The 24436-nt window shown below is 33.1% G+C and overlaps 1 protein-coding gene across 1 annotated transcript in view; it reads right to left on the bottom strand.

Annotated features, from left to right (window-relative positions):
- SPATA17 (spermatogenesis associated 17) overlaps positions 1-24436 on the bottom strand; it is a 93831-nt gene that overhangs the window by 57676 nt on the left and 11719 nt on the right. Inside the window, exons 4-5 of the mRNA XM_062573565.1 lie at positions 22710-22760; positions 17269-17372 (exon numbers count right to left, since the gene is read on the bottom strand). Of these exons, the coding sequence (XP_062429549.1) occupies positions 17269-17372; positions 22710-22760 (155 nt within the window). The remainder of the gene's footprint in view (positions 1-17268; positions 17373-22709; positions 22761-24436) is intronic.

The raw sequence follows: 24436 nt of genomic DNA on the forward strand, positions 1-24436 counted from the left end.
CCATTTTTGACAAAGAACTAGGAGTTGGAGAGATTGGCGACCTTTCTTTGTCCTTAAGGTACAGATTTCAGAGCCACTGCGTGTGGATACACAAGCGTTTTAGCTGGAAACTCTTTGTTCTATATCAGTCAATCATAAAAAATGAATAAATAGAAAACGCATACAGTATCAACTTTGTTTTTATTTTATGCCTCTTTACCTTCAATATCAGAGCATAAGATGTATGTTTTACATATTTAATGTTGCTACTTGCTCTTTTTCATTACAGAGTCATCTATTCAGCTTCAGTACCGCTATCTATAGCTGTAAACTGTCTATCAATATATTACTACAGCTTCTTCATGCTCTTATCTACTTCTTCCCAACAGCGAACAGGAAGCTTTGTTATTCATTATGTAACTGATAGAAATCCCTAAAGAAAAATATTGATAAAAATATATATTTATGTTTCAGATGTAGTGATAATGGGATGTAAAATGCATCTCAGTCATCAATTTAAATTTATCAGATTATTTTGAACAAATGATTAATTACCATTATTTGCTGAAATTAAATGTTCAGAATATTTGTTGAAGTTCAATGCAATTCATGATCTTTTTATATAGTACTGCTATTCAAATAATCATGATCCTTTCCAGATTGTCATATATTTCTTCATTAATTCTGTAACATAATCCATTCAAAAGTCAGTTTCTTTTAAGGAGTTACAAATAATTTTCAATATATTTTTGCTGCCTACATATTTTGTTAACTTTTTAGCCAGTTGTACTAGTATTATATGCATACTATTTCTTTCAAGCATTACACTATTCTAGCACATGTATAGAACATATACACAGTTTTATTTTGGGGATAATGATTTCAAGATGATTCTTTTGTGGGGGGCACAATAAAATAGGGAGTACGTAGTGTTCCAAAAATTGCTACCCTGGGAAGTATAGATATTTTAGCATTAATATAAGTTTATTCTAAAGTTACTTGAACCTGAAACTTCCACATCTATTTTACAATACTTTAAAGGACTGCAACAGAAGAAGCAAATTCAAAGAATCTAAAAGTAGTTAAATACGGCTGTATAATTTCATGTGTTAGTAGTTTAATAGTAACACATTATGCACTGTGCAGTAGGTTTCATTGTTGTCATAGAGAAAACAGTGTTTAAGTTATACCAAGGACATAAACTTCCACATAGACCTAGATTTCCAGATAGTTTACATGTAACGTTTATCAAGAAGTTTCATGTTCATGACCTTCTACAGTATGTCTGCCCAGAGAAAATAAATCCAAATTCAGCTAAGTACATCTGAAAAATCCACTAAATTAAATGAGTTTGGGATTAAGTCCTTACACTTACTCCCAGCTTTATCATCGTTTCTGTATATCTCAAATTCACTGAGCAATAGCAAGTATCCTTTTCTTGGGACTACATGATATAATGAAAACTTGCAATTATGCACGATCCATAACTTTCTCCTTTGAGCACTCTGTATCAAACTCACTGCTTGAGTGATAAAATTTCCATGGTTCAATGTGAAGGGAGAAAACTGAATATAGGGAAATATTCTGGCCTGCATGTTTAAAGCTTCATCAAATGTTCTTGTGAGAAAAAGAGCAGCTCTGTAAATGCAATAAATATTTTACATTAGTTAATACTCTTTTCTATTTTTATAAATGATCTGTTTTTTGCATGGTTCACAGCTGGGATAGTACTGTTTATTAAATCAGCTGTTATGACTGGAAAAAATTGGTAATATTTTGAGCACATTATTTTTTCATTACCTTAAATCTTATCTCAGTAAAATACCAGCATATGCATCCTCCTACAAACCTTACCTCTCAAATACATTTTGTCCAGAGTTGCTACCCCACAGATTTTTTACGGAACTACTTTGCAGAGGAAATATGCATTAGTTTCGACAAAGGTAGTGCCCTATTATAATCTGAAAAAGGTTCAGCAAATCTAAAGAATATCAGTATTTATTAGGACAAGTTTAGGAGGCATTCTTTTGTTAAAAACGTGAATACAGTGGGTAATACAACGTGTGTTTTCCTTGTGATAGGGAATGTCTCATGTAACTGAAAATAGACATAAGATTATCAACGTATGTGCACAAAGGCCACAATTAAAAAACATCATGTGTAACAAATCTGTGAAGTAGCTATTGATTGGTTAGCGATGAAATTGTTCACTTTACATTGCAGTGGTGTTGGTTCCAGCTGTAAGATGCAGACTCGGTTAATACTGCTCCTGCAATCTGTAAAATGGTTAAAAATATACACATTTTACCTTCCTGACTATACATCATGCTCCCTGCTCAAACAGAGAATATGGAACTGAAAATTAAATTAGCGGGACAATATTTTGGTACACCACTGCATGCCACTTGACTTCATGCTACATTCATGTATGTGAGAATAGAATATGACCTGCCATGATAATATCATTTCTCTTTATCTGTTCTATTTGGATAAAAAATTAAATATACCTACAGGCTACCTTTGGATGTAAAAGTAGTTTAAGGAGCTTCATAATTAAAGATAGATTTTTAACAGAACATCCATACTACATTCTTATGTTAGCTATGTACTACCAGGTAGCCTGATCATCCTGAACATACTTCTGATTATTTGTATGCACATGTTCAGACACATTGCACAGGACAGAGCAGCTCTGTAACCCCCTATTCCACTCCAGCATAGTGCAACATGTATGTTTTGCAACATGTTTGCAGCTGTGCAGCATTACCCATTGAAATCAGGGCTATACTCATTCTTGAAGTTTACTATTTGTTCTGAAACACATGCTAGACTCTTTTATTGATGTACCTGAAAATTAAATCATTCACCTTTTATCTGAGAAACACTGAGAGGATTCTGTAATATATTTGTTCCAAGTATAAGAAAATACAAGTGAGAAAAGTCCAAAAAGTGATTCTGTAATTTATAATTACTTTGTTAGGTGAGTTTTAGCTAGTAAAAAGTGAAAAAACCTACCCGCAACACTTACTGCAGACCTGTACATTAATTTACATTCAGATTGTGTTGGTTTTGAATATAAAAAAGTGTTTACTTTTTCAATGGTAAAATCCTACAGATTTAAGTAGGAATAAATATTAAATTTCTTTACAGTAAGTCTGACATATGATCATATTGTTGGAAAAGAGAATACCTAGCTAGCTTTGTTTTATACAATATCCTGTGCCGAGCCACATGAATCCTGAAAAAATAAGAAAAATGTTATATTGTTTATTATTTTAAAATTGTGATTTACCATAGCATAAAGATGCATGGTATTTTCTAACTGTAAACAGTATCTTTAAAATGAAAATAAACACTAAGGTTAAATACGAGGTTTAACAGTTCCCTAATATCAGAGAACCTGTGGGCTACACAAGAGCTCCAGACAAGAACCAATAATGTAAGTATTTAAAGATATTATGTGAATGGGCCAATATTTAGAAGAGCTCTCTGTAAAAAAATCAGAACTTACATTACTGTAACATATGTGCTATCCTTATGTATTATATTCTTAGGCATTTGTTCATGTGGCCCTTTTATGCTCAAAATCATAATTCTCAGTAATATAATCTGTGGTCACACATGCATCCTTAATGTCCTCATGTAAATTTTGTAAGCATAAATGATGGGACAGAAGTAATTGTTCTTCAGTTCTTTTTGCTTCTAGAGGATCAAGGAAATGAAGAAATCCACAGTAATCATACTTCTGGGGATCTGATAAAAGGAAATGAATGGCTGAAGTACACTTGAAGACTGTAGAACAGAGATGCAAAGAAAAATCAGATCTCAGATGCATCAGGGAATACTGTCTCATAAAGGAATGGACTGAATCCCATGTAATTATGCTTGTAAAGGAAGCCACAGAAGCCATACAAACTCTTTAAGAATAAAGGTTAACTATCGTTGTGGGATCTGAGTGAGTTAGTGAGCATCTAATTATAATGCAACCACCTAACTATTTTGGGAGCCTTTGGACTGAAACATCCTACTTTTTAGCCTACCTGCAGTCACTACAAAGAGTTGTGAGGATCCCAGTAAGCCTGGTTTTATGCAATTAGAACAGTAAGGCTCTAATGGCATCTAAAGTTTGAAATTTAACATAGCATTTACTTACCTAAAATGTAATTAGGAAGGAAAATCAGCAAATAAAGTATCTAGTTAAAATAAAAATATTAGATGTTTTTGACAGGAATCTTAAAATAAGTACAAAAGGTATAAGAATGGTCCTCTGGAAACAGCTGTATTTCTCAAATTCTTTGCATTGCAGGAATTGCTACAAACTACCTATGTACAGAAACAAAAATAACAGAGAACAGATTGCAAGATGCTTAATACTAAACTGTATTCACAGTGTTGTTCTATGTTGGTTTTGGCTGTGTAACTGAGAAAATGGGAGAGAGAGAACCTTTAGTATTGTCGATTCCATTAAGAAAAAACATACTTCTGGAAGAATGAAGGAAAATAGTGAATATATATGAACTCCAAGTGCACTCCTATAGAATTAAAAAAAAATCGTTTTCTTTTTAAGATTTAAGTCTGCAATAGCTGAGGATATTGGTATCTAAAACAGATAAAGAGCATTTGATTCTTGAGTTTTAAATGATTTCCATTATAACTTTACTTTTATTTTATTTTTTATGCTTTCATTTTTATTTTAGGCTTTATTTGCTTTATTTTATGTTTATGCAAGTTTAGGCAAAACCAAACCCCAAAGACACATTTTCCTGTTAAAAATTCCAGGAGAACTGTTTTTAAACGATAACATTAACTTGTGCAATTAACGGCTCAAAGGTTAAAACATAGATACTCAGTAGTAAAATGCATATCGTCAAGAAGGAAAACCAACTCATTACATATTTTTAAAAATATATACACAAAAACCCACTCATTATGGATATAGTTATAATGGCAAAACAGCATCTACAGGACTGAAGCTTCTGTTGTTTGAGGAAATAGAATGAAAGATACTAGTATAACTGTCTTTATGCTAGGTTTTATACTAGTTAGCTAACTATATCAGGAAAAAAAAAGCATTGACAGGTATTCATTTTGCAAATGGCTGCAACTATTTAACATATTATCTTTCCATAGCTGTTCATTATTGAGCTCTTCATGGAAAATCAGCCTGGTTAGCTTACGCAGCGAAATCAGTATTTAGGGTAAAAGAGCTGATTTGTCCCTAAATGGATTACAGCCCCTTAATACAAACTATTCTGATAGCAGCCTAGCATTGGTGGTCATCTTTAGCACAGTGGCAGTGCTAAACTGCTAAGTGCAGTCATGCTCCTAATTTTTCCAGCAACATATGGTGGAGGATGCCTAACCACCACCAAATACCAGAAAGTTTTCAAGTGAATGTCATGTGAAAATATCTGTTACCTTTTGGCACTGCAATTCTAAGACTATATATACTACCATCTGCGCAGCAGTAACTATAAGAAAGCACATTACTATGTTAAGTTACAGCTAAGCTGCTTCCAGTACCAAAGTGAACTCACCTAAAGCTAACTGTTATCTCTCTGATGCAGTGCAGGACAATGTAGACTTATCTGTATCCCTTTAACCTCAATATATAGTACTTGGCAACATTAAACATTATGTAATGTATAAAGTAAATGTAACATTTTAACTTCTAAAGGTCATCAGCCAAGTTGATTTTCCTTCTCAGGGTATTTTGAAAAATTTGACTGAGAGGTCTACTGTCTAACTCACATTTCTCACTTACTTTCACATAAAGTCTGCGTATGTTTGCAAATAAAATGGTACACTTTGTTCACATTAAGTAAGTTTTGCAATAGGAAGGCAGGGAGAGCTTTATGAACTGAACCATTTATATACCACAGTAGTAATGCAAACTCTCTCAACTTCATAGCCATTCTCACGACATTTCATCATTTTCTTGAATGCCATATTTATGGAATGGTGCTACCACTTGAAGATCTATGATGTCATTTTTGATGAAGCTTAAAAGATTATGAAAAATACAGTAAATAATTATTTAAATTAAAAACCTCAGAGTTTTTAGGAAAATGCAATAATTTGCAGAGGAATCTAACACTTTTTTAAAAAAACTCTAGTGCTACTTGCATGCATGTCGCTTTACAGCAATAGCTAACTACAGATCTCCAAATTCACTGGGAACCCATACCTCTTTCTGTCTTGAAAATATTGAAGATAAAAATCTCCAAAACTCAAGCCCAAGTATGGGCACACAGGAAATAATTAACACTCAAAATTAAAGTCTACTCTGAAATCTAGTTCCTACTTTATAGAACAGACTACATTAAATTATAGATTTAGGCATCTAATTATACATGCATAAACATGTATAAACATACAATATTTAGACACTCTTGTCTATAGCTAAATATGTATTTTTCTGATCTGAACACTAGTCTGAGTAATTAAGCACAGTGCTAGATAGTGGTGAGATCACCTACCACCAAGTAGAAGTAGGCTAATGAATGTCAGATCTTTTGAGGAGTCATGCAGCTGAAAGGTCAAATTAGCCTGTTAGACAAAGTTATAAACATTTTGAAATCAGTCAGTGACTGGATGAGAAAAGAATAGCCTACTTGGAGAAAAGAGGTGGAAAATATTGCTTTCTTGAAACACTTTGTCATGGTCTTTTGGTTTGAAGGCTGTAGGAACTATGAAGTTCAAGGTAAAAGAAATGTGATTTAGCTGCACTGTCAAGGGTAAGCAACTTAATGGATTCACATAATTATCCCTACAAGGTAAAAAGTCTGAAGAATTTGAAAGGGGGATACCAATAGGTAAATGATTTGCACATTTGGAAAAAAAAGAACTGTGCTCACCGGATGAGAAACTAGGCCTTGTAAAGTGGGTATTCTACATAGGATTTATAGAGATCAAGAAGCTCTTCTGTGTTGAAAAGGTATAAAAACCAATACATATATTGGAAATACATCACAGTAGAAAAAATAAAAAATATTCTTTTTATTATTTATAAAGTGCAACTTTGCTGAGTTCTGATGCTGTTGCTTTTAAAGGATGTTTGAAAGCTTGTCCAAAATGTTCACAAAAATGATTTTAGGGACAGAGATAATGCCTTACAATGAGCTCTACCGTTTTAGCAATGAGCTCAATTTTTCTCTTCAAAAAGAAAACTAAAAGAAAACTATATTAACACAAATTATTTTAATAGAAGTTATAAAAATAAAACCATATTAATGCATAAATTCTGAATAATATAGGAATCTTCAGTCTAGTAGAGGAGGATATAATAACAAGCAATGGTTCAAAGATGAAACAAATTCAGTGAGGAAGTATGGGACATACTTTGAACAGTAAAAGAGTATTTTTCTATCTTTTGATGTTCTTAAATCAAGAATAGACTGTGTGGTCAAACTTTATTGGATTTGTTATTGATAGATATGATATCTGCAATAAATCTAAAGTCAGACTAGATTATCTAATCCAGAATAACACTGAGCTTCAAAGAACATAAAAAATACTTAAAATTTCTTTTTCTGTTCCTCACTACTTTTCTAGACTGTAAAATTGGAACACTAATAGTTTTTCCCATTGCTTCTATGACTAAATAATTAAGAGAATTATTTATTCTTAGTTAACAGAAGTCTCTACTTTTAATAATCTAGAAAAATTGAAATTTAGGCTTTTTTCTAAAATTGTAGTTAGAGGAGACTGCATACTGGTTTATGTCTCAAGCAATTATGTGGGAATTCATAGAATACTATAGGATTTATCAACACAAATGGAAAGATTGTGATTGCCATCAGAAAAATTTTGAAGGGTCATAAAAAGGTCAATCACCCTTCACATCTTTAAGAAAAAATCAAATCATGAATTTGCAGATTTTGCAGTATTGGATATCATATTCCTAAAAGCAAAACACAGCTGTGGTGTGGGTCTTTCAAAGGTTTTCTCCAGGACATCTGTTTCCTCTAGAATTGTCATTATAAAAAACAAACAAACAAACAAAAAAAAATTATAGCTTCTCTTTCTCCCACATAGATGGGAAATAAGAAGTGGAGCCTAGCTTTAGAAGCCTCCCATTGGGTAAAGCAGTACCAAATAATAACTTGCTTAGTTTAGTCTTCCTTAATACGCCTGCTCTCTTCGAGCTTTTTATCAAATGGTGAGGTATATTCCTTAATTAATGAGTTATGAAGTACGTGAGCAGCTAATGGTAATTTCCTAGTTACATTCAAACACAGTATTTTATATTATGATTAAAAATTTGTGGTGTTATATCAAACAGACTGTTGTGCCTAAATTAAAAAAAGACCTACATCTTTTTTTGTTGTTTCCCTAGAGCATGTGTGTATGTGTAAATTAAATGCTCACTGATGTATCTGCAGATGCACACACTCACACATGAGCTGGAGAATTTGGATAGCATAAAGCAAACTTAGTTATTTAACCTTTTCTGTACAGATTGCTTTTACAAATAAATCAAATATCTAATTTTCCTATGTAATAAATAGGAACTCATCCATTTAAATTTTATGCTTCCTTATTGAACTGAAAATTGCATACTGAAAAGAACCATCACTTTCTTTTTATTGACAAAAGAACTGCTATAAGTGAGTTGAGTGTATGATACACAAAATTCATCATAGTTCTAATGACCTAAACAATTGAAATGGCAAGTCTCCAAAAGACACATTCAAAATACTTAGATACCTTCCCATGAGTCTTTAGTCTTCAAGTAATAGAGCCATTCTCTGATAACCTAGTATTGCCTGCATATAGATGGCCTGTCATGTCTCTACAATTAGATAAAACCAGAACGGCTATAATTTAATCAGTTACAACCTGAAAATTATATTTTGAAAATCAAGTTTATTAATATGTAATCTTTAGGTAATCATATTTATCCTCCTAATTTACACAATATTTATGATACTCTACATGTCCTTGAAATAGGGAACAGGGACACTACACTATGAAAAAGTGGCCTAGCTGTTGGAGTTCATAAATTTTGTTCAGCTTTGGATGAGTTCAAAGAATTGCCATGTAAGAAAAGCCTTACAGAGGGAATTTATCTGATTATGGCAGTAATAATTACCCAGCTGTTTATTGCAGATAGAGAAATAATTCATGTAGGCAATAGGCCGTGGTGGCAATGACACTCCGCATTTAGTAAATATGCAAACTGTTCACTTCTAATTAACCAAGCTAGAGGATGCCCTTATTAAATGTATAAACTAAAAGTGCCTTCCTGACAAGTGATGAATTGTTACATTGCACAAACTCTTGCCACAGAATTACTGGAGTGAACTTGGGGCTTAACTTCATTAAGAGATCTTGTGGGATAGTTAAATGAGGATGGACAGCATAACAAGACCTACCTGACAGTCAGTGGTATGTTAGAGCTTAATGAAACTGTACCTCTTCCTTCTTTTCTGCTTATTTTACAGCTAAGATCCTACTTTAGACAAAACACAAGACTGTGAAATCTGTCTATATAGGACAACACAAAATGCTAAGATAAGTTAGTCCTGGTCTGCAGAAAATATTTTATAAACTATCAGTAATTCTAACAGGCCTATTTCAAAATCAAAAATTTTGATTTAATAGTGCCTTCAAAGCTCTGAGGTATAAAAATACTGCTATTTTGCAATACTAAATTGTCACGTCTGTTTATTCTACCTTTACTAAAAGTTGTCAGCCCCACTACAAACAATATGGTCCAGTGAGTGAACACAAGTGCCTCTAATTTTTTTTCTACAGACTGAGATTCAAAATTTCCCTTTGGATACAAGTAAACCTAAGCTTAATGTTCAATCTGCTACCCTAATGGTACGCTTAGTGCTGTATAAAAACACATTCATATTTTTAAAGATTACAATCTAGCCAGTTAGTTATATTAGTTAGGTTAGTCATATTTATCTGAAAAACTTGATCTGCATTCCATGAAACTAGCTAAAAAGTTGGTATGATTGCTCTTGCCACTTGCTCAAGAGAGACACAAACAGAATAAGGCACATCTGAAGTGTGTCTAGCTGCATCTGCATTGGAATTTCAGCTTACTATCTAATCATAATGGTTCCTGTTTTAATCTCATTGTGATCAGAATGCTCTGCTATGAAGTTAGAACAGAGTATAACTCGCTCTATAACTTTAGCTAGTTCCTTTCAATTTCATGATCAAACAAAAGACAAAACCTCCATCTAAAATGCCTTGCTAGGCAAAATGCATTATTGAAAGCATACATGTATATAAGCATATCTGCTGTATAAAAGCTTATATGTATATGCATATGCACCTGCATTTATATGTGAAAAGACAGGTGTAGGTAGGAGTTAAAAAGGCATTGACTTGACAAAAAACTTCTTAAGTGCTGAATCTGTGAAGAAAGCTGGATTTCTGGACAACACGTTTAAGAAGAAACAATCACAAAATACACAACTGCAGAGAATATCTTAACTAGATCTGTGTCTCTTTAAAATTCATTATTTTAAAGCTCTTCTCTGGTCTAGCTTAAACTAATACAAATGTCTTAATATGGACCAGTGGAAACTAGATCAAATTTCAGAGCAGACTAATGACTCACTTTGTATATAGAGCCCACCTCAATAATAACAGGTTTGTAAACTAGGGAAATACTCTGGGTTTCTCAGTGGATTCTAGTTCAGAGTTTCCTTCAAGATCCAGCAGTTATATCTGAAATCCTCTGGAAAAGACATACATGGCTCAAGTCACTACCATTCAAAATTACTTAAATAAAAGAAAGCATACTTGATGCTTGTGTCTATTTATACGATCCCCAAAACACCTGATAGAGTCCACATTCAGAAAATTCTAATTACAGGTAAGTAACTTAAAAAATATAACATATTTTCTCTAGATGTCTTTGAGGACAAGGGAAAAAAGATGGGTTGAAGACAAATTAGTTAATTAAATGTGAAGTGAAAGACAACATTACAAAAATGAGCTTTTTATTGTTCCAAGAACTCCAAGGAGCTGTCTGAAAGGCTTTAGCACTAATTGAAAATAGACTACGAAATCAATTGCTTCTGCAGTCAATGACGAGGAACATTTTAATTGAATTATAAGACAATACATACATTCTTCAAAACACTTCGACACTTGAGAAAATGGCCAGTACCTGGACTTACCTTTATCAGAAAGAAACAGATAGATGGAGGTTAAGCAAGTTCTCCTCATATTAGACTATTCATCACTCCTCATATTAGACTATTCATCACTAGAGGATTTATTTCAAATAGACTTTATGGAAAATAGAAATATCTCAAACAGTATACAAAACAAAGTGCTTGTCATGTTAAAAGTAAATAGCTCTCAATAACACTCTAATAATCAAGAAAAGACTAGATAGTTTCACTTATTTCATACTACAAGAACAGGCGTATTTAGAAAAAAGAGAATATTAGACTACGTAATCACCAGCAATACATAATGTACTTTATTTCACGTTCATGACGATTCTACAAACTAGGCTGCACAAAAGATTTGTGAATATAAAATTTCACTGTATTGCCAAGGAAGTGATTTACATCACCTGCCTTCTCATTAACCATTTCCCTGACCTTACTTGAAGACCAAAAAGCTTTAATGAAGATTCTGATACTAAATCTGTTGATAAAACAACTAGTCAAATTTGGATGAAGGTCACACACTTGAGGGCCACTCTCAAGGCCTTTTCACCATTAAAGCCAACAACAATGGAAAGGAGAACTTGGTGTCAATCCTGAAATTTTGTGGAATTCACCGTTAATGATCATAATAGTGTTAAGCACATCATGATGCTTGCTAAGTCTAGACTAAGGTCTTCAAGTCTGCTACACTGAAGTCAGTGTTTATTCAACAGCAAAAAAAAATTAAACTACCTGCCTTTCTTACACAAGAACCCTAATGCCACTTTGCCTCTGCTTTGTTAGTTGTCTGAGACTGTAATCATATTGAGTTCAGTGCCTAGGGAAAAATTTAAATGGTGCCATTCTCCAGTAAATGAAGCACTGCAAAGCAATATACATTACATCCAAAAATCTTATCTCTAGTTGCACACCTGACATATAACAAGGTGTAGTTTAAACTGTAGTTTAAAGGCCAGTGTATAGATAACCTTGGTCAAAGAAGTGTACGTTAATCACACAGTTGGGCAACCGACATCATCCATAAATTCTTCTGACACAAGCATGCTAATTTATGTGAAATGATGTCCATTTGCTTATCATGGATTGGAAACAGCTTCACATAAAACAAAATTCTAATGCATCATAAGGAGTTATAGCCTATGCTAATTGCTCTTGGCATACTTCCCCTTGTAATCATTTTGCCAACTCTTAGAGATGTTAAATGTAGCTTTATGAATGTTTCAAAACAATGTATTTTTCCTTAAAATGAAATACACTAACTTCAACAAGAAGTAATGGAATTAAATTTAATGCACGCATTTATATATGTGACCACCCAACTTATCAAATTCGGATAGAATATAGTATTCATTTAAAAACTAATAATGCTATAGACGAAGACTTATTACTAAAATAAACATCACAAGATTATGGAAAACAAATATTTAAGTAGATGCTTCCAACTTAGTTGGTTTAAAACTTCCTGAATCTTCTAGGAAAATCAAAATCCAGGGCTAAGGAACCCATACCATAGTTAAACTGAAGTTAAACTGACAAACGACAAGAAAAATCTAAAAGGATGTCCTTATGTAGCTAGAATTTAGGGCTCAAATTCATTCTTTTGCCATCTGTCAAAAAATTCTTTGAACTACTTCCCAGTTTGTCTACATGGACTCTATTAGGGTCACTGGCAAGCATCAAACATATTCCTTCTGCAGCAGTGGAAATCAATGGGCGTGCTGGAGGAAGACCTACCTCCTCTTCAGCTATTCCGGGAGTAAAATAGATATATCTTCAATTCGTATGAAAACAGTATCCTTAAGTTAGGATAAGCAGTCCATTAAAGTGTGCAAATGCTCACATAATATGACTATTATTATTTAATTATATTTTAGGTCAATTTCTGTTAAATCAATTTCTGTTAAACTTAATTATGTCCCTCTACGGCTTTAAACTGGGGCAGCTTCTATTAAGTTTACTTTCTCCTGGGGTTTTCACAGTAAAGACAAATGATGAAGGTCTAGCTACTAAACGAGGGCAGCTATTAAATAAGGACGGGTTGTATTAAAGCTAAATGGTAAAGATGTGGCTACTGGTTCAGGAAGTTCCTCAGTAAAGGAAGTGTTTTATATTTAAAAAGAAAAAAATGAGATGGAGAAGAAAGAAAAGGAAATAAAATTATTCACACACTCTTATAAGGTATCAGGTGGTAAACTAACAGAATGGTCAATGTTTCACAGTAATATGAATCTGAAGTTTCTCTTAGATAGAAATAAATGCACAGGAATTTGCTACAGGCTCTCCCTTAATGGAAGTAGAGAAAATTAACCACAAGCCTTGGTTATGGAGACCAAGAGGTGAAAACTGGAATCTCAGAAGGATTTGCAATGTGGTTTCAAATAGCTGTCAATATATAAAAATTCTAGCAGCATTTTTCCAAAAGATAAGATTGAGAAACATACTGTGTTACAGTTTAGGATTATATCACAATACCACAAAGAATACAGTTTAAACTAATTTACTACAATTTAAACTAATTAACTTTGTATGTGTGTGTGTTTTGCTTTGTTTGGTTTTTATACTACTCAGGAGCTCTTAAAATCAGTGTCTGTTTCACTGTGGTTTTAGTATTATGTGGAGAAACTTGCTCTTTACTAGCAGTGGCACCTCAATAATGCAGAAATTTTGATGAATGCAACTATAAGATGAATGAGAAAATAATTGGACCACTGTGTATCATGAGCCTGTTGTTTTGTTTTAGTTCTAGAAATGCAAAACACTCAAATCCAGCTTAATTTGACTGCAGATGTATACTACTGATTCTTTTCACCAACAAGTAGATTTCCATAGCACTGATGCCAGAATAAAACCCAGATATTCTTTATATGCACTTTCCAATTTCAGATGATTCCTGCTGTCTTTTTACACTGAACAACTGCAACAATTTTACATACAAAAATTATTAATGGACAACAAGGTTTTACTCTCCGAGATTTGATGTGATGGGGGAGGAAAATATACAGAGAATATCTCCTCTACCTTGTTCTGTATTCCTCATAGGTAAGAGATAAACTAGGCCACAATGGGGCTAAAGTAGTTGGCAGGAAAAATCTGTTAGGCTGAGGGCCTACACCTGATGTTAACTAAGCACCTGCTGGATTCCACTGAAAGAATGTTGAAGACAATAAATATATTTATTACTTTTTGAATGTACCCCATCAAAGAAATTACTGCAGTGATATGTGATTGGTAAGTACTGCTTTCTTAAAACTAAAAGGATGTGATACATTTGACTAAACTGGCTGGAAAATTTATATTTGATTTGTTTTTTAACTGAAAGATAAATAATATAAACAAAAAGTAATAAACCCTTTATAAACAATCTAATTAAATCATTTCAGTTATGAACTTAGGTAGGTTTTTTGCTTGTAACATGAAATATATAGTGCATTTTTTACAAGACAAAGTAATGATTCAAATCAACATTTATAACATAATAAAAACTAAGAAAATGACTTTCAGTTTGGGCTTCTGTCAACTGAAGTACATTAGTTTTTCTTCACTGACATTTAATAATGTTTTATTAACATATTAATACCATTCTGTAATTCTCTGGCTAATTTTTAATTTCATGATATCATTTTTATGTCCATTAATCTAGGGCAATTTTTGCATGAGACTAGCGGTTACAAGGGTACATGTCCACTGGATGCACACTCAGCCTTTAAATCAATCAAATTTATCTTTTTAAAACATCTAGACAAAAAAACCCATATATTTCACAAATGCAGTTTTGAACTCTGAAATTCATGACATAATTTACAAAGCTTAAATAAGATCAAGTTGTTAACCTCTATTTGAATAAAGCTGCCATAAAACATGTACTTTACCAATAAAAGATGTCCCTTCCAACCTTACTGATTCTATGATTCTATGAAATGAGTTCTATCAATAAAATATGCCTTAAAATGTTAATGCACATGTAAAATAGAGATGGAAAATATCTGTGAATTTCCAAAGACAAAACTTTGAATAGTAGAACACCAATCTTTCAGCAGCCAAGAGTTTATACAGACTAACTTTGACATATTTTTGATGTATCTGAATTCACACTGCTCATCTGTTAGAACAAAAATAATATAAAAGCTTTTCTATGCCATTATACTGAATATCAAGATCTTGATCAAAATACCTATCTAATACATAAGTTTTATGAGTTTTAATGACCTGGAGGAAACACTAGGAAATTTGCTGAACATGTCAAAGTATTGAAACAGAAGTATTTTTGTAGTTTTCCAAAGAGAGGTGCACTGAAAATAGATCTACTGTGGGAAAATAAATTACAAAGTACACATAACTCTGTGTTCAGTACAGCAGGAATATTACTTGCTAATTTGTTCTGTTCAGAAATATCAAAAGGTCAGTCTGTCAGTTCTGAGCCTTCTTTTATGTTTAAGGCAGGGAGTGGAAAGTAGTGATAGAACCATTTTGAACAGATAAGCAGGCTGAGTCTCTGCAGTTCATCTAGTTATATTCATTTTAGATCAAAAAAGCTATGGATTTACACTCTTTCCAACATTTAGCCTAGTCTTCCTAGGATTCTGTCTTTCCAAAAACAGAGCAAACTTGAAGGAATTCAGAACAAGAAGATACAATTGAAGAGATAACTGACTTTTTAAGTTTCGGTTTGTTGAATTATGATCTAATTTTCTGCATAAAAATATATTTAAATTAACAGTAATTAAAGATCAGAGTTAGGTAGTTACGAGGATGTTTCATTACAAGTAACAATGTAATATAGGAGTTACAACGCTATGACAAAGAGGATGCAGCACAGAATAAAATAGTGGAAAAATAATAGAAAATAGTAAGTAGTGCTCAAAAAAGTTGTATAATCAGTGTTTTCATTTAGAAATTGCATATGCTTATGCTGAATTGCCTTTGCCATGTGATCTATATCAGACTTCTAGAAACTTTTTTTTTTTACTATACTTCCTTATATTTCTACACTTCAGAAAGCAAAGATTTGTCCCAGGCTTTTTGAGCAGCAGAAATTCGATGGATTTTGTCCAACATATTTTCACTAACAAGGAGAAAATAATGATTATGGTCAGCTGGGGAGTATTTTGTCCATTTCTGCTGTTACATGAACGGTCATGGATCAGGACATGAAGCATGCTAGATACTGTATGGACAACAAGAGAAATAATTGCCCCCATTCTAGAGAGCTTTCAATTTAAATACAGGGGACAGATTGAAGTACAGCAGAAACATGTAGCAACAATGGTTTTAGCTAGTAATCTAGGAATGGCAGTGAGCTAGTAATAGTTCTAGCTAGTAATCCCCAACAGAGGAATCTCTTATGTAATTACAAGAAGAATTTATTTTGCCATGTCCACATCACTGTCTTTCAAATGTTCTGAGGTCTGCTCACATACTATCTGTACGCAGACTTTAGGCCTGATGATGTTCTGATGTGCTAAAAGTATCCAGACTTTTAGGCAAATGTGTGCTGGATCCATCTGAACCTTTGCTTTACAGGCTTGTTTTCCACAGAGCAAGCCCAGTTGCTTTACAGGGTAGCCCCACAGTGTGACATCATCAATAAGCCAGCATGAGAAGCAGGGTTCCCAGCACACTAGTTCCCTTTTTTTCACTCAGTAATTGTAAGAATTTGAGCAAAGAACAATTAAAATCAGTTAATATTAATAGTAAGACTCATGCATGTAACTTAAATCCAAGTCTGTACTTTGATTCACTATCAATAAGCAATTTTCCAAACAAACTAGAAAAGAATAAAAAAAGTTCCCCTTAACCTGTGTATAAGGGCAAAAAATCTATTTCAACAAACCATATTCAAGGCATTACGGTCTATGAATCCTGAAGGCAGGTTAAGAGCTAAATTTGTTTTATTAAACTGGTATAAACCCAGAGTACTTCCAATTAACTCAAAGGAATTACTTTGAATTCCTAACAATGTAAATGAGAATATGGCAAAACATGCCACACTGGTGGGGTAATAGAGAATGATGACAGCTATACATGTACCAGAAAACGGAGAGGCACCTACAGTCAAAGAAATAGTTTAATTAGTATCATAAACTCTTTTACAAATAAAAGAAGAGGAAATTTAAGCTCAACCACATGGATTTTTTATCTCTACCTGACAATCTCATTATTCACAGAAATGGCTTCCAGGTATTTCTTCAGTGCATAATAATTATGGATATATTTTCGAACATAATAGCCTCGCCATCTTTTCTGAATCTGGAAGAAATACAGAAATTGTTTAGTAAATTTCGAATCAAAGATTCATAATATGCATGTCAAATACCTGTTGAATTTCTCAAAGTTTTTACCAACATAAAAAATATATGAAGTTTTAAGCCATTATTTATTTCTAGGTATAGCCATGAAAATAAATGTCTGCTGCTGCTAGTGGCATTGTTTTATATCAGAATGGTATACAACAGAAGTGGTACCTGTTCCAGTCAACATACATTCCCAAGTCATTCACCTCACCAAAGTCTTCTGCTACACTCTCAGCTTCATGCACTGCATATGATCTAAATCCCACGGATGCTTTCCTAGCAACTCAATGAATCAGGCTTTCAGGAAATATCTTTTACAAATTGCAGTTCTTTCATTTTCCATGTAAGATACAATTCTATGAGACGAACATTTTTGGACATCCTCTACTAAGAAAAAAAGATGATCTATGTCTATGCGCTATACTTATAATCTTCTAACAACATACAATTCTTCACTCATAACAGAGGAAGCTTAAGCTAGAAAATGAAACCTCTTTATCTGTAACAGTTCTAAAAGCAGTATTAAGAATAGAAATTATGTAGCCTCCTTACAGGACAAGGGTGATGCATTTCAAAATATAAGATTTAGTTTAGACTGATTTTTCTGAAGAACTTAATCTCACATAACTGTTCAAACCTTCTTGGATTCCTGAGAAATATCATCATGATGTTTCTGAAATGATCACAGGCTATCTATTTTGTGGAAAAGGAAAGTAAGCATTAATTAGCTAATAAATTAGAACTACTGGCATTTCACTGGCTATCCAAATTCATCCCTATACTATGACATGTACTGATGCAGGTGGAAGACCTAACTTCCTCAGTTAATGCGGAGGGTTGCTCTCACTCCTCATCTTCCCTCCTGTGATCAGTGAATCAAGTGATCAATATATCTTTTAAACAGATTAATGACCTTTGTTACATTCCGTTTTCATTATTTCCTCTAACTTCCTCCACCCTTGAACCTATCTTCTTACATAACATTCTTCCTTCCTTGCATTTTTGTCTTTTTTTTCTCAATACATTTGTAAAATAATCTCTCAATTTCTATCTTCCTCTCTGTATTACCTTCACTCCTGCTCCAATTTCCATCTCTTTGACCTTTACAGTTTTGAAATCTTAAGACACATAACAGCTGAAAGGTAAAATCTACTACATTAAAAAGGCAAAAAGATTGAGGTCCTACCACCCAGGAACAATTCGAAGATGAGAAACTACTCTCTATGTGTAGTGAAGAAAAGAATTCTGGAATTTGCCAGGAGCTTTCCTTTTCTGTGGGCCTCTAGCTATTAGACTTTTCGAGAATTGAAATTCTTTAGTAAATCAACAGGGAATGCTTTCTTTTTTACTTTGCACCAAATCTTCCCTTTCCAGAAGCAGTCTATGACTGTAAGGGTAAGTGGAGTAAAATCTCCTTTTTTTTTTTTTTTTTCCTGTATCTGTTACTCTAAAGCAGCATGCAAAGAGGAAGAAAGTGTTTTATATTTTGCTATATCTAGATCAGGAAGAAGACAAAGAAGAAAAACTGTCTCTTGCCCACAAGCTATTAATTATCTTTTAGCCTGCATCTTCAAGTCTTGAGAGTGCCCTTAAGTAACAGTCAAAATGATCTCTACTCATCCCAGTTTCACTGCAGACCATTTCTACACTACTAGATAGGTGTTATTGCAATTGTCCATCTGCTGCCATCTCCTGAGCTGAGTAACAGAGCCATCTATCTGCAGACTTACTAAGACAGGGTTGCACATGTTCAAACTTTGTGTTTGGCAATGTTTTTCAATGACAAAAGCCAAATCGTATTTTTTTTAAAGTAAAAACAAGTATTAGTTCTAAACTGACAGTACCTAGTGGTACAGCTATAATCATCTCCTTACATAACAGTAAACAAGAGAAAAAGTATCACAGGAAAGCTTTTAATAAGTCTTTGAGTGATGTATCATCAAGAAAATAAATTGATGCACTACGGTTTTTAGCAACAGAAGGATGTTCACTTTTAGTGTTAGTTTGTACTTACACTTTTCCCCTTTCTATATTAGTGTCTATTTTCCTCTCTTCTCAACTGAAATTGAAAATTAACTTAGGAAGTTGCTATTTTCTTTTATCTATGTGTTTGTTATTTAAAAAGGGTTTGTACTTCTAGACATTGCTGTAATATGAACAAATAGAAGTTATGTAAGCAGCTGCATATGAGTGCAAGAAAGGTTAAGTACTAGGTGTGCTACTTTACACTATGAGGTAGTAGATTTCATGTTCTTTGCAACTCCATTTTTTTATACACAAGGGTGTTGCGTTGAAAAGGGATAGAGCAATAGCAAAGAACTAGTATGCCTTCAGAGATCTGGGATTAAGCAAAATCCTTTGCATGTGAATAAGGATCTTAGCTTTGTTTTTCTCTTTGGCTTCAATATTGCTAGTCAACAAAAGCAAGTTGGCTTCCATATAGCTGTGCTCTCATTAATGCAGGATTAAGGTCCCTTTGAAACTCTTTCTGATAGTCTTCACCTTACAGTTATAAATGCAGAACTGGATATTTGTGGGTTAAAGGATCAAAACTCTTAAACTGAAAGATGAAAGAGTAAAGTTGTATAAAGCTATAATTCAGTGGGCTCAGTGTACCAATGAAGTGTCACATTCTACCTTTATTTACACCACTATCAGCTCAGAATGAACTCACTGATTTCAACTGAATGAAACGTAAGTAGGAAAAAGTGCACTACGCCTCAAATTATTTTATGCTAGTTTTCTAGTTCCCTAATTCTGTGTGTCAGCGATCAGAAGACTGAAGACTAATTTTTCTGGATAAGAATATTTTACAGAAAGATTCTGATGATCATATTTTCAATGAGGAAGTTTTAAGTTTTTGCTTGTATAAGGAAGTGCAATATGTTATGAATATATTTCTTTTTAATTCCAAGGTGAATGTTCAAAAAATTCTTAGGGAGAAAGACAAGTGTGTATGCCCTTCAAAGTAATTAGCAAGTTTTAACAGTGATTGGTACAAAACAATTATTGTCATTGATCAGCCCTGAACAGATAATTTTAAACAAAGTCATTGTGTGCTCAGCAGATCACAGCTTGTTAACGGGCAAGTTCTAAATGACCTCTTAAGCTAGTCAAATCAATGATGCATATTCCTCATTAAGTAACATCAAAATGTAAGTGGTCTTATAAATAATGTTTATTTTAAGCACTAAAACAAATGGCAAAACCTTGATATATCAAAAGCCATCTGCTCATGGACATTTTTTTTCCCTAGGATTACTTTTGTTGCAGAAAATTTATAGCAATCTTAAATCTTTTAAGGGAGAGAATCATACTGCAACCCAGTAGTCAAAACTAAATCTGATTAAAACAAGTTCTCTATTTTAATTTAAAATGTGAAACTGATAGCACTGATTACAACTAAAAGCAATCCAGGGAGGTAGAGATGTAGACTGACTTCTAAACTATGACCATGTGGTTTTGCCCTCTATGATACTTCTAATGCTGAAATTGAAAGTGCCTTTCTAATTAGTGACTGGAAACTGAACTAAATTGTTTAATAATGTTATGAGGCAAAATGAAGCAGTCAGAAAAGCATACATCAGCTATCGTTATGTTTTCAGAACACTGAGGTATATTAATTGTGAATCCAACTCACAATGCAATGCATTGTTGGTTTAGAAAACTTGAAAGTCCAGCCCTACATCTTCTATGCACAAACCCAACAGGCCTTATTCTCTACTGTCCTGCACCTTGGTTAGGTGTTTGGTTCTTCAATAACTAGATAATGGCAAAAAAAAATTATTTCAGAATAGTAGCTGTTTAAATTAGCTCTGCAGGTATCGGTGCACAGAATTTAGATAGAGGAGAATGAGATTCTGGTATTTGTAACTAAATCAAGATCTGTTCTATTGTCTTCTACTGATAAATTTCCATTAAAGAAAAAGACATGACTGAAAAAAATGGCACTTTGAAGATTTATATCCGGTAATGATCAAATGTTATGCTTCTATTACGAATGAACAGGAACATATTCAAATTTCTTAAAAATGAAAGACCAGATACTTCATTTAACTACAATACATAATTTGGTCTTGAAATGCCTTCCAAATGCATACAGCCAATTTTCGAGCCGGCTTACATCGTGTGCTTTCCCACTGATTTCAACAGTACCAGTATACAGTATGTATCCACTGTGGAATATTTTTAAATCAGATAACTAAAGAATAATCTAGAACAACAACAACAACAACAACAAAAAAATTTCTGAGCAATTAGATTGCTGCTAAATGCCTTCACCTAACATGCACTAAATATAAGATTCTGTTCTGTGTCTTTGGGAGAAGCATCATCAAGTTAAAAATTTGATGTGAACCTAATGATAAGATCCCTTTATCCTGAGTAAAATAACTCTGGTGCCAAAACAGTTGCCAGAAAAGCCTCTGCAAAATTCAAACTTGTTTGGGAAATCTTCCTAACTTATAGGAGTTTTCCTGGGATACTCTCCATCTACATTCCCACACTTGGTGGAATTCAAAAGGTAGGCTATGGCTTTTTCCCCCCCAAAAAGCAGATACCTTGCCTAAAAAAATAGTAAACTCAAGCTCCTAATTTAAAGCAGTTCTTTTCTACAAAATGAAAGAATTAAAGAAGGTAAAAAGATTTATCTCATGTCCTTATCTTGTTTGTTTAAGTGCAGTTCCAAAGTCCAGGAAAAAAACTAGTAATTTCTAATTAAATATATTTTGCAGCTTTCTCTATGATAAATATATTTCTTATTTGCTATATATTTATTAAATGACAAAGACACTTTTTCATTTAGAAAATTCACTCATAATAACATCAATGAGATCAGTACAGTTCCAACTGTACGTTTAGGGACTGAACTTGTATTTTGCTATCTGAATAACCCTTTTTGAGATCTAATACATGATAGTAAGATACTAACAAAAGAAACATAGATACATCAACTGACATGAAAGTCCTATAGTTTGTTAGAACTGTAAATACATGCCTATCAGTAATGGTACTGATGTAAAATACTTGTTTGTTTTATCATTATCATATATGGTAAGGTACAATGAAAATTTAAAGGGGACAAGATGCACATAAATGCCTTAAATTCAGCTAGAGTTTTCAAATATATCCTAGATTACTCAGTATAACTTTAATTTTTAACTACATACTATTTCCCACTGTTGCCATCAGCATATCAATCAAGTGTATATTATTCTGGTTTGCTCATTTTATTAAAAGCAAATTCGGAGCACAATTGACTTTTCATTTGTTTAACAAGTGAAGAAATATTTACCCTGACAGCCATTTCATTGTAGAAATTCATCTTCATAATAAAATATGCTGTCTGTGAATCAAGAAAAAAAAGATGGCATATATTTCAGTTACACAAAGACAGTGCTCCTACTTTTACATATAAAAGATACGAATCTTTATACATAATACATAATAAGAGTTCTAGGCTTACAGAGAATAAAATCAAACTTTGTATTGAAGAGATAGGCTTCCTAATACATAATGCAGACTTAACCAGAAAAATCTATGGTAGTCAAACTAGGAGCTAATGGAGATATATGATCATAAAATGCTCTCCGCTGAGTTTGATAATCAATGGTGCTCTACTGAGAGTAGAATAACAAAGCAGAAATATTCACAAGTGCTGGTGACACGTAGTATTGTATGATTTATTCACTGGGGTTCTTTTAGCCAAAACTCACAGAAACATAAAAGGAATTCATATTTCAAGACGTCTGGTTTAATGAAAAATTCAAAGAAATGCTGTCTTCAGTCGAAATCGTTCAAGGATACGGATGCAGTGATGGAGCAAAATTGTGCCTTCCAACCATCTGTACTAAATGTTATGTACTTAGCTGCCTCCCGAGTAATCCTTGGAAATTTTGTTTCATTTAATATTCATTTTAACATCATAAAATCATAAATACAATAATATCATGTTAGAGTGAATCCCCTGATATAGAAAACATTTCCTGAAGTCCTGGTTTCCTTCCAGTAAAGTAGAATTCCTCTCCTAGTGAACAAATCCCCTATTATACTAAGCAATCACTTGGCAGCATAGGTTATTTTAATGGATACATCACTTTAAACTAAGCTTTCACATCTGTTCCGCCCTCTAATTACAAATGCAAAATGAACATAATTCACAATTGTATCATAAAAAGTAAAATATAAGTACTCTGAATACAAGAGTATGTCCTTTATTTAGCACAACATGCAGCTTTTATGTGTTTCTCATGTTTTAGACACAAATCAAAGGCAAAAGTGCTTTCCCCTGATATAGTGATTTTCTCCCCCATGGCAAACAGGAATTCTCTATAAAAGGGTTTCACTGTAATTAGTGTTATTTGAATTGCCTAGTCTGATCCAAAGCAAATTGTCTGTGGAGAGCAGCAGGACTGGATTATTTATCAACAGTCTGGGCAATTAAGAAACAGTTGGCTGCAATATGTTATTTACAAATGAACACAATGATGCTACTTCATTTTAAATTCTCTTTCTTCATTACATTAAGCAAAGCATAATTCCTGCAGTTTAATTAAGGTGCACTTAAAATGCTCACTTTAATATCATACAGTTCTACTAGTAAAACAAACAATAGAAAAGATAATTTTTGTATGAAAGAACAACACAGGATTGCTAAATTTCAAAAAAATATTTCTCATATATATATATATATATATACACACACACACATATACACATATTTATATATGTATATACACACCCCAAATACATACATATATATACATATATATATAAAGGGGGAATCTTAGTCCCAAAGGTATGAATTAAAGAATTAGTGAACTCTAACTTCACTTTTCTCTCCATAAATGTTTTCTGAGTGACACTATCTGTAAGCAGCTAATTTTGCAATGAAATAATGGTTGCCAGGTGTAAATACACTCTGAAACTCTTTGATTAAATTGATGTAATTTTGCTCTGCAACCTTCCTTTCTTTGGAAGGGAATGAAAGAGTTGTGGCACCACCAAACAGATAAATTATGT

Source organism: Rhea pennata, chromosome 3 (assembly GCF_028389875.1).
Source record: "Rhea pennata isolate bPtePen1 chromosome 3, bPtePen1.pri, whole genome shotgun sequence".
NCBI classification, from domain to species: domain Eukaryota; kingdom Metazoa; phylum Chordata; class Aves; order Rheiformes; family Rheidae; genus Rhea; species Rhea pennata.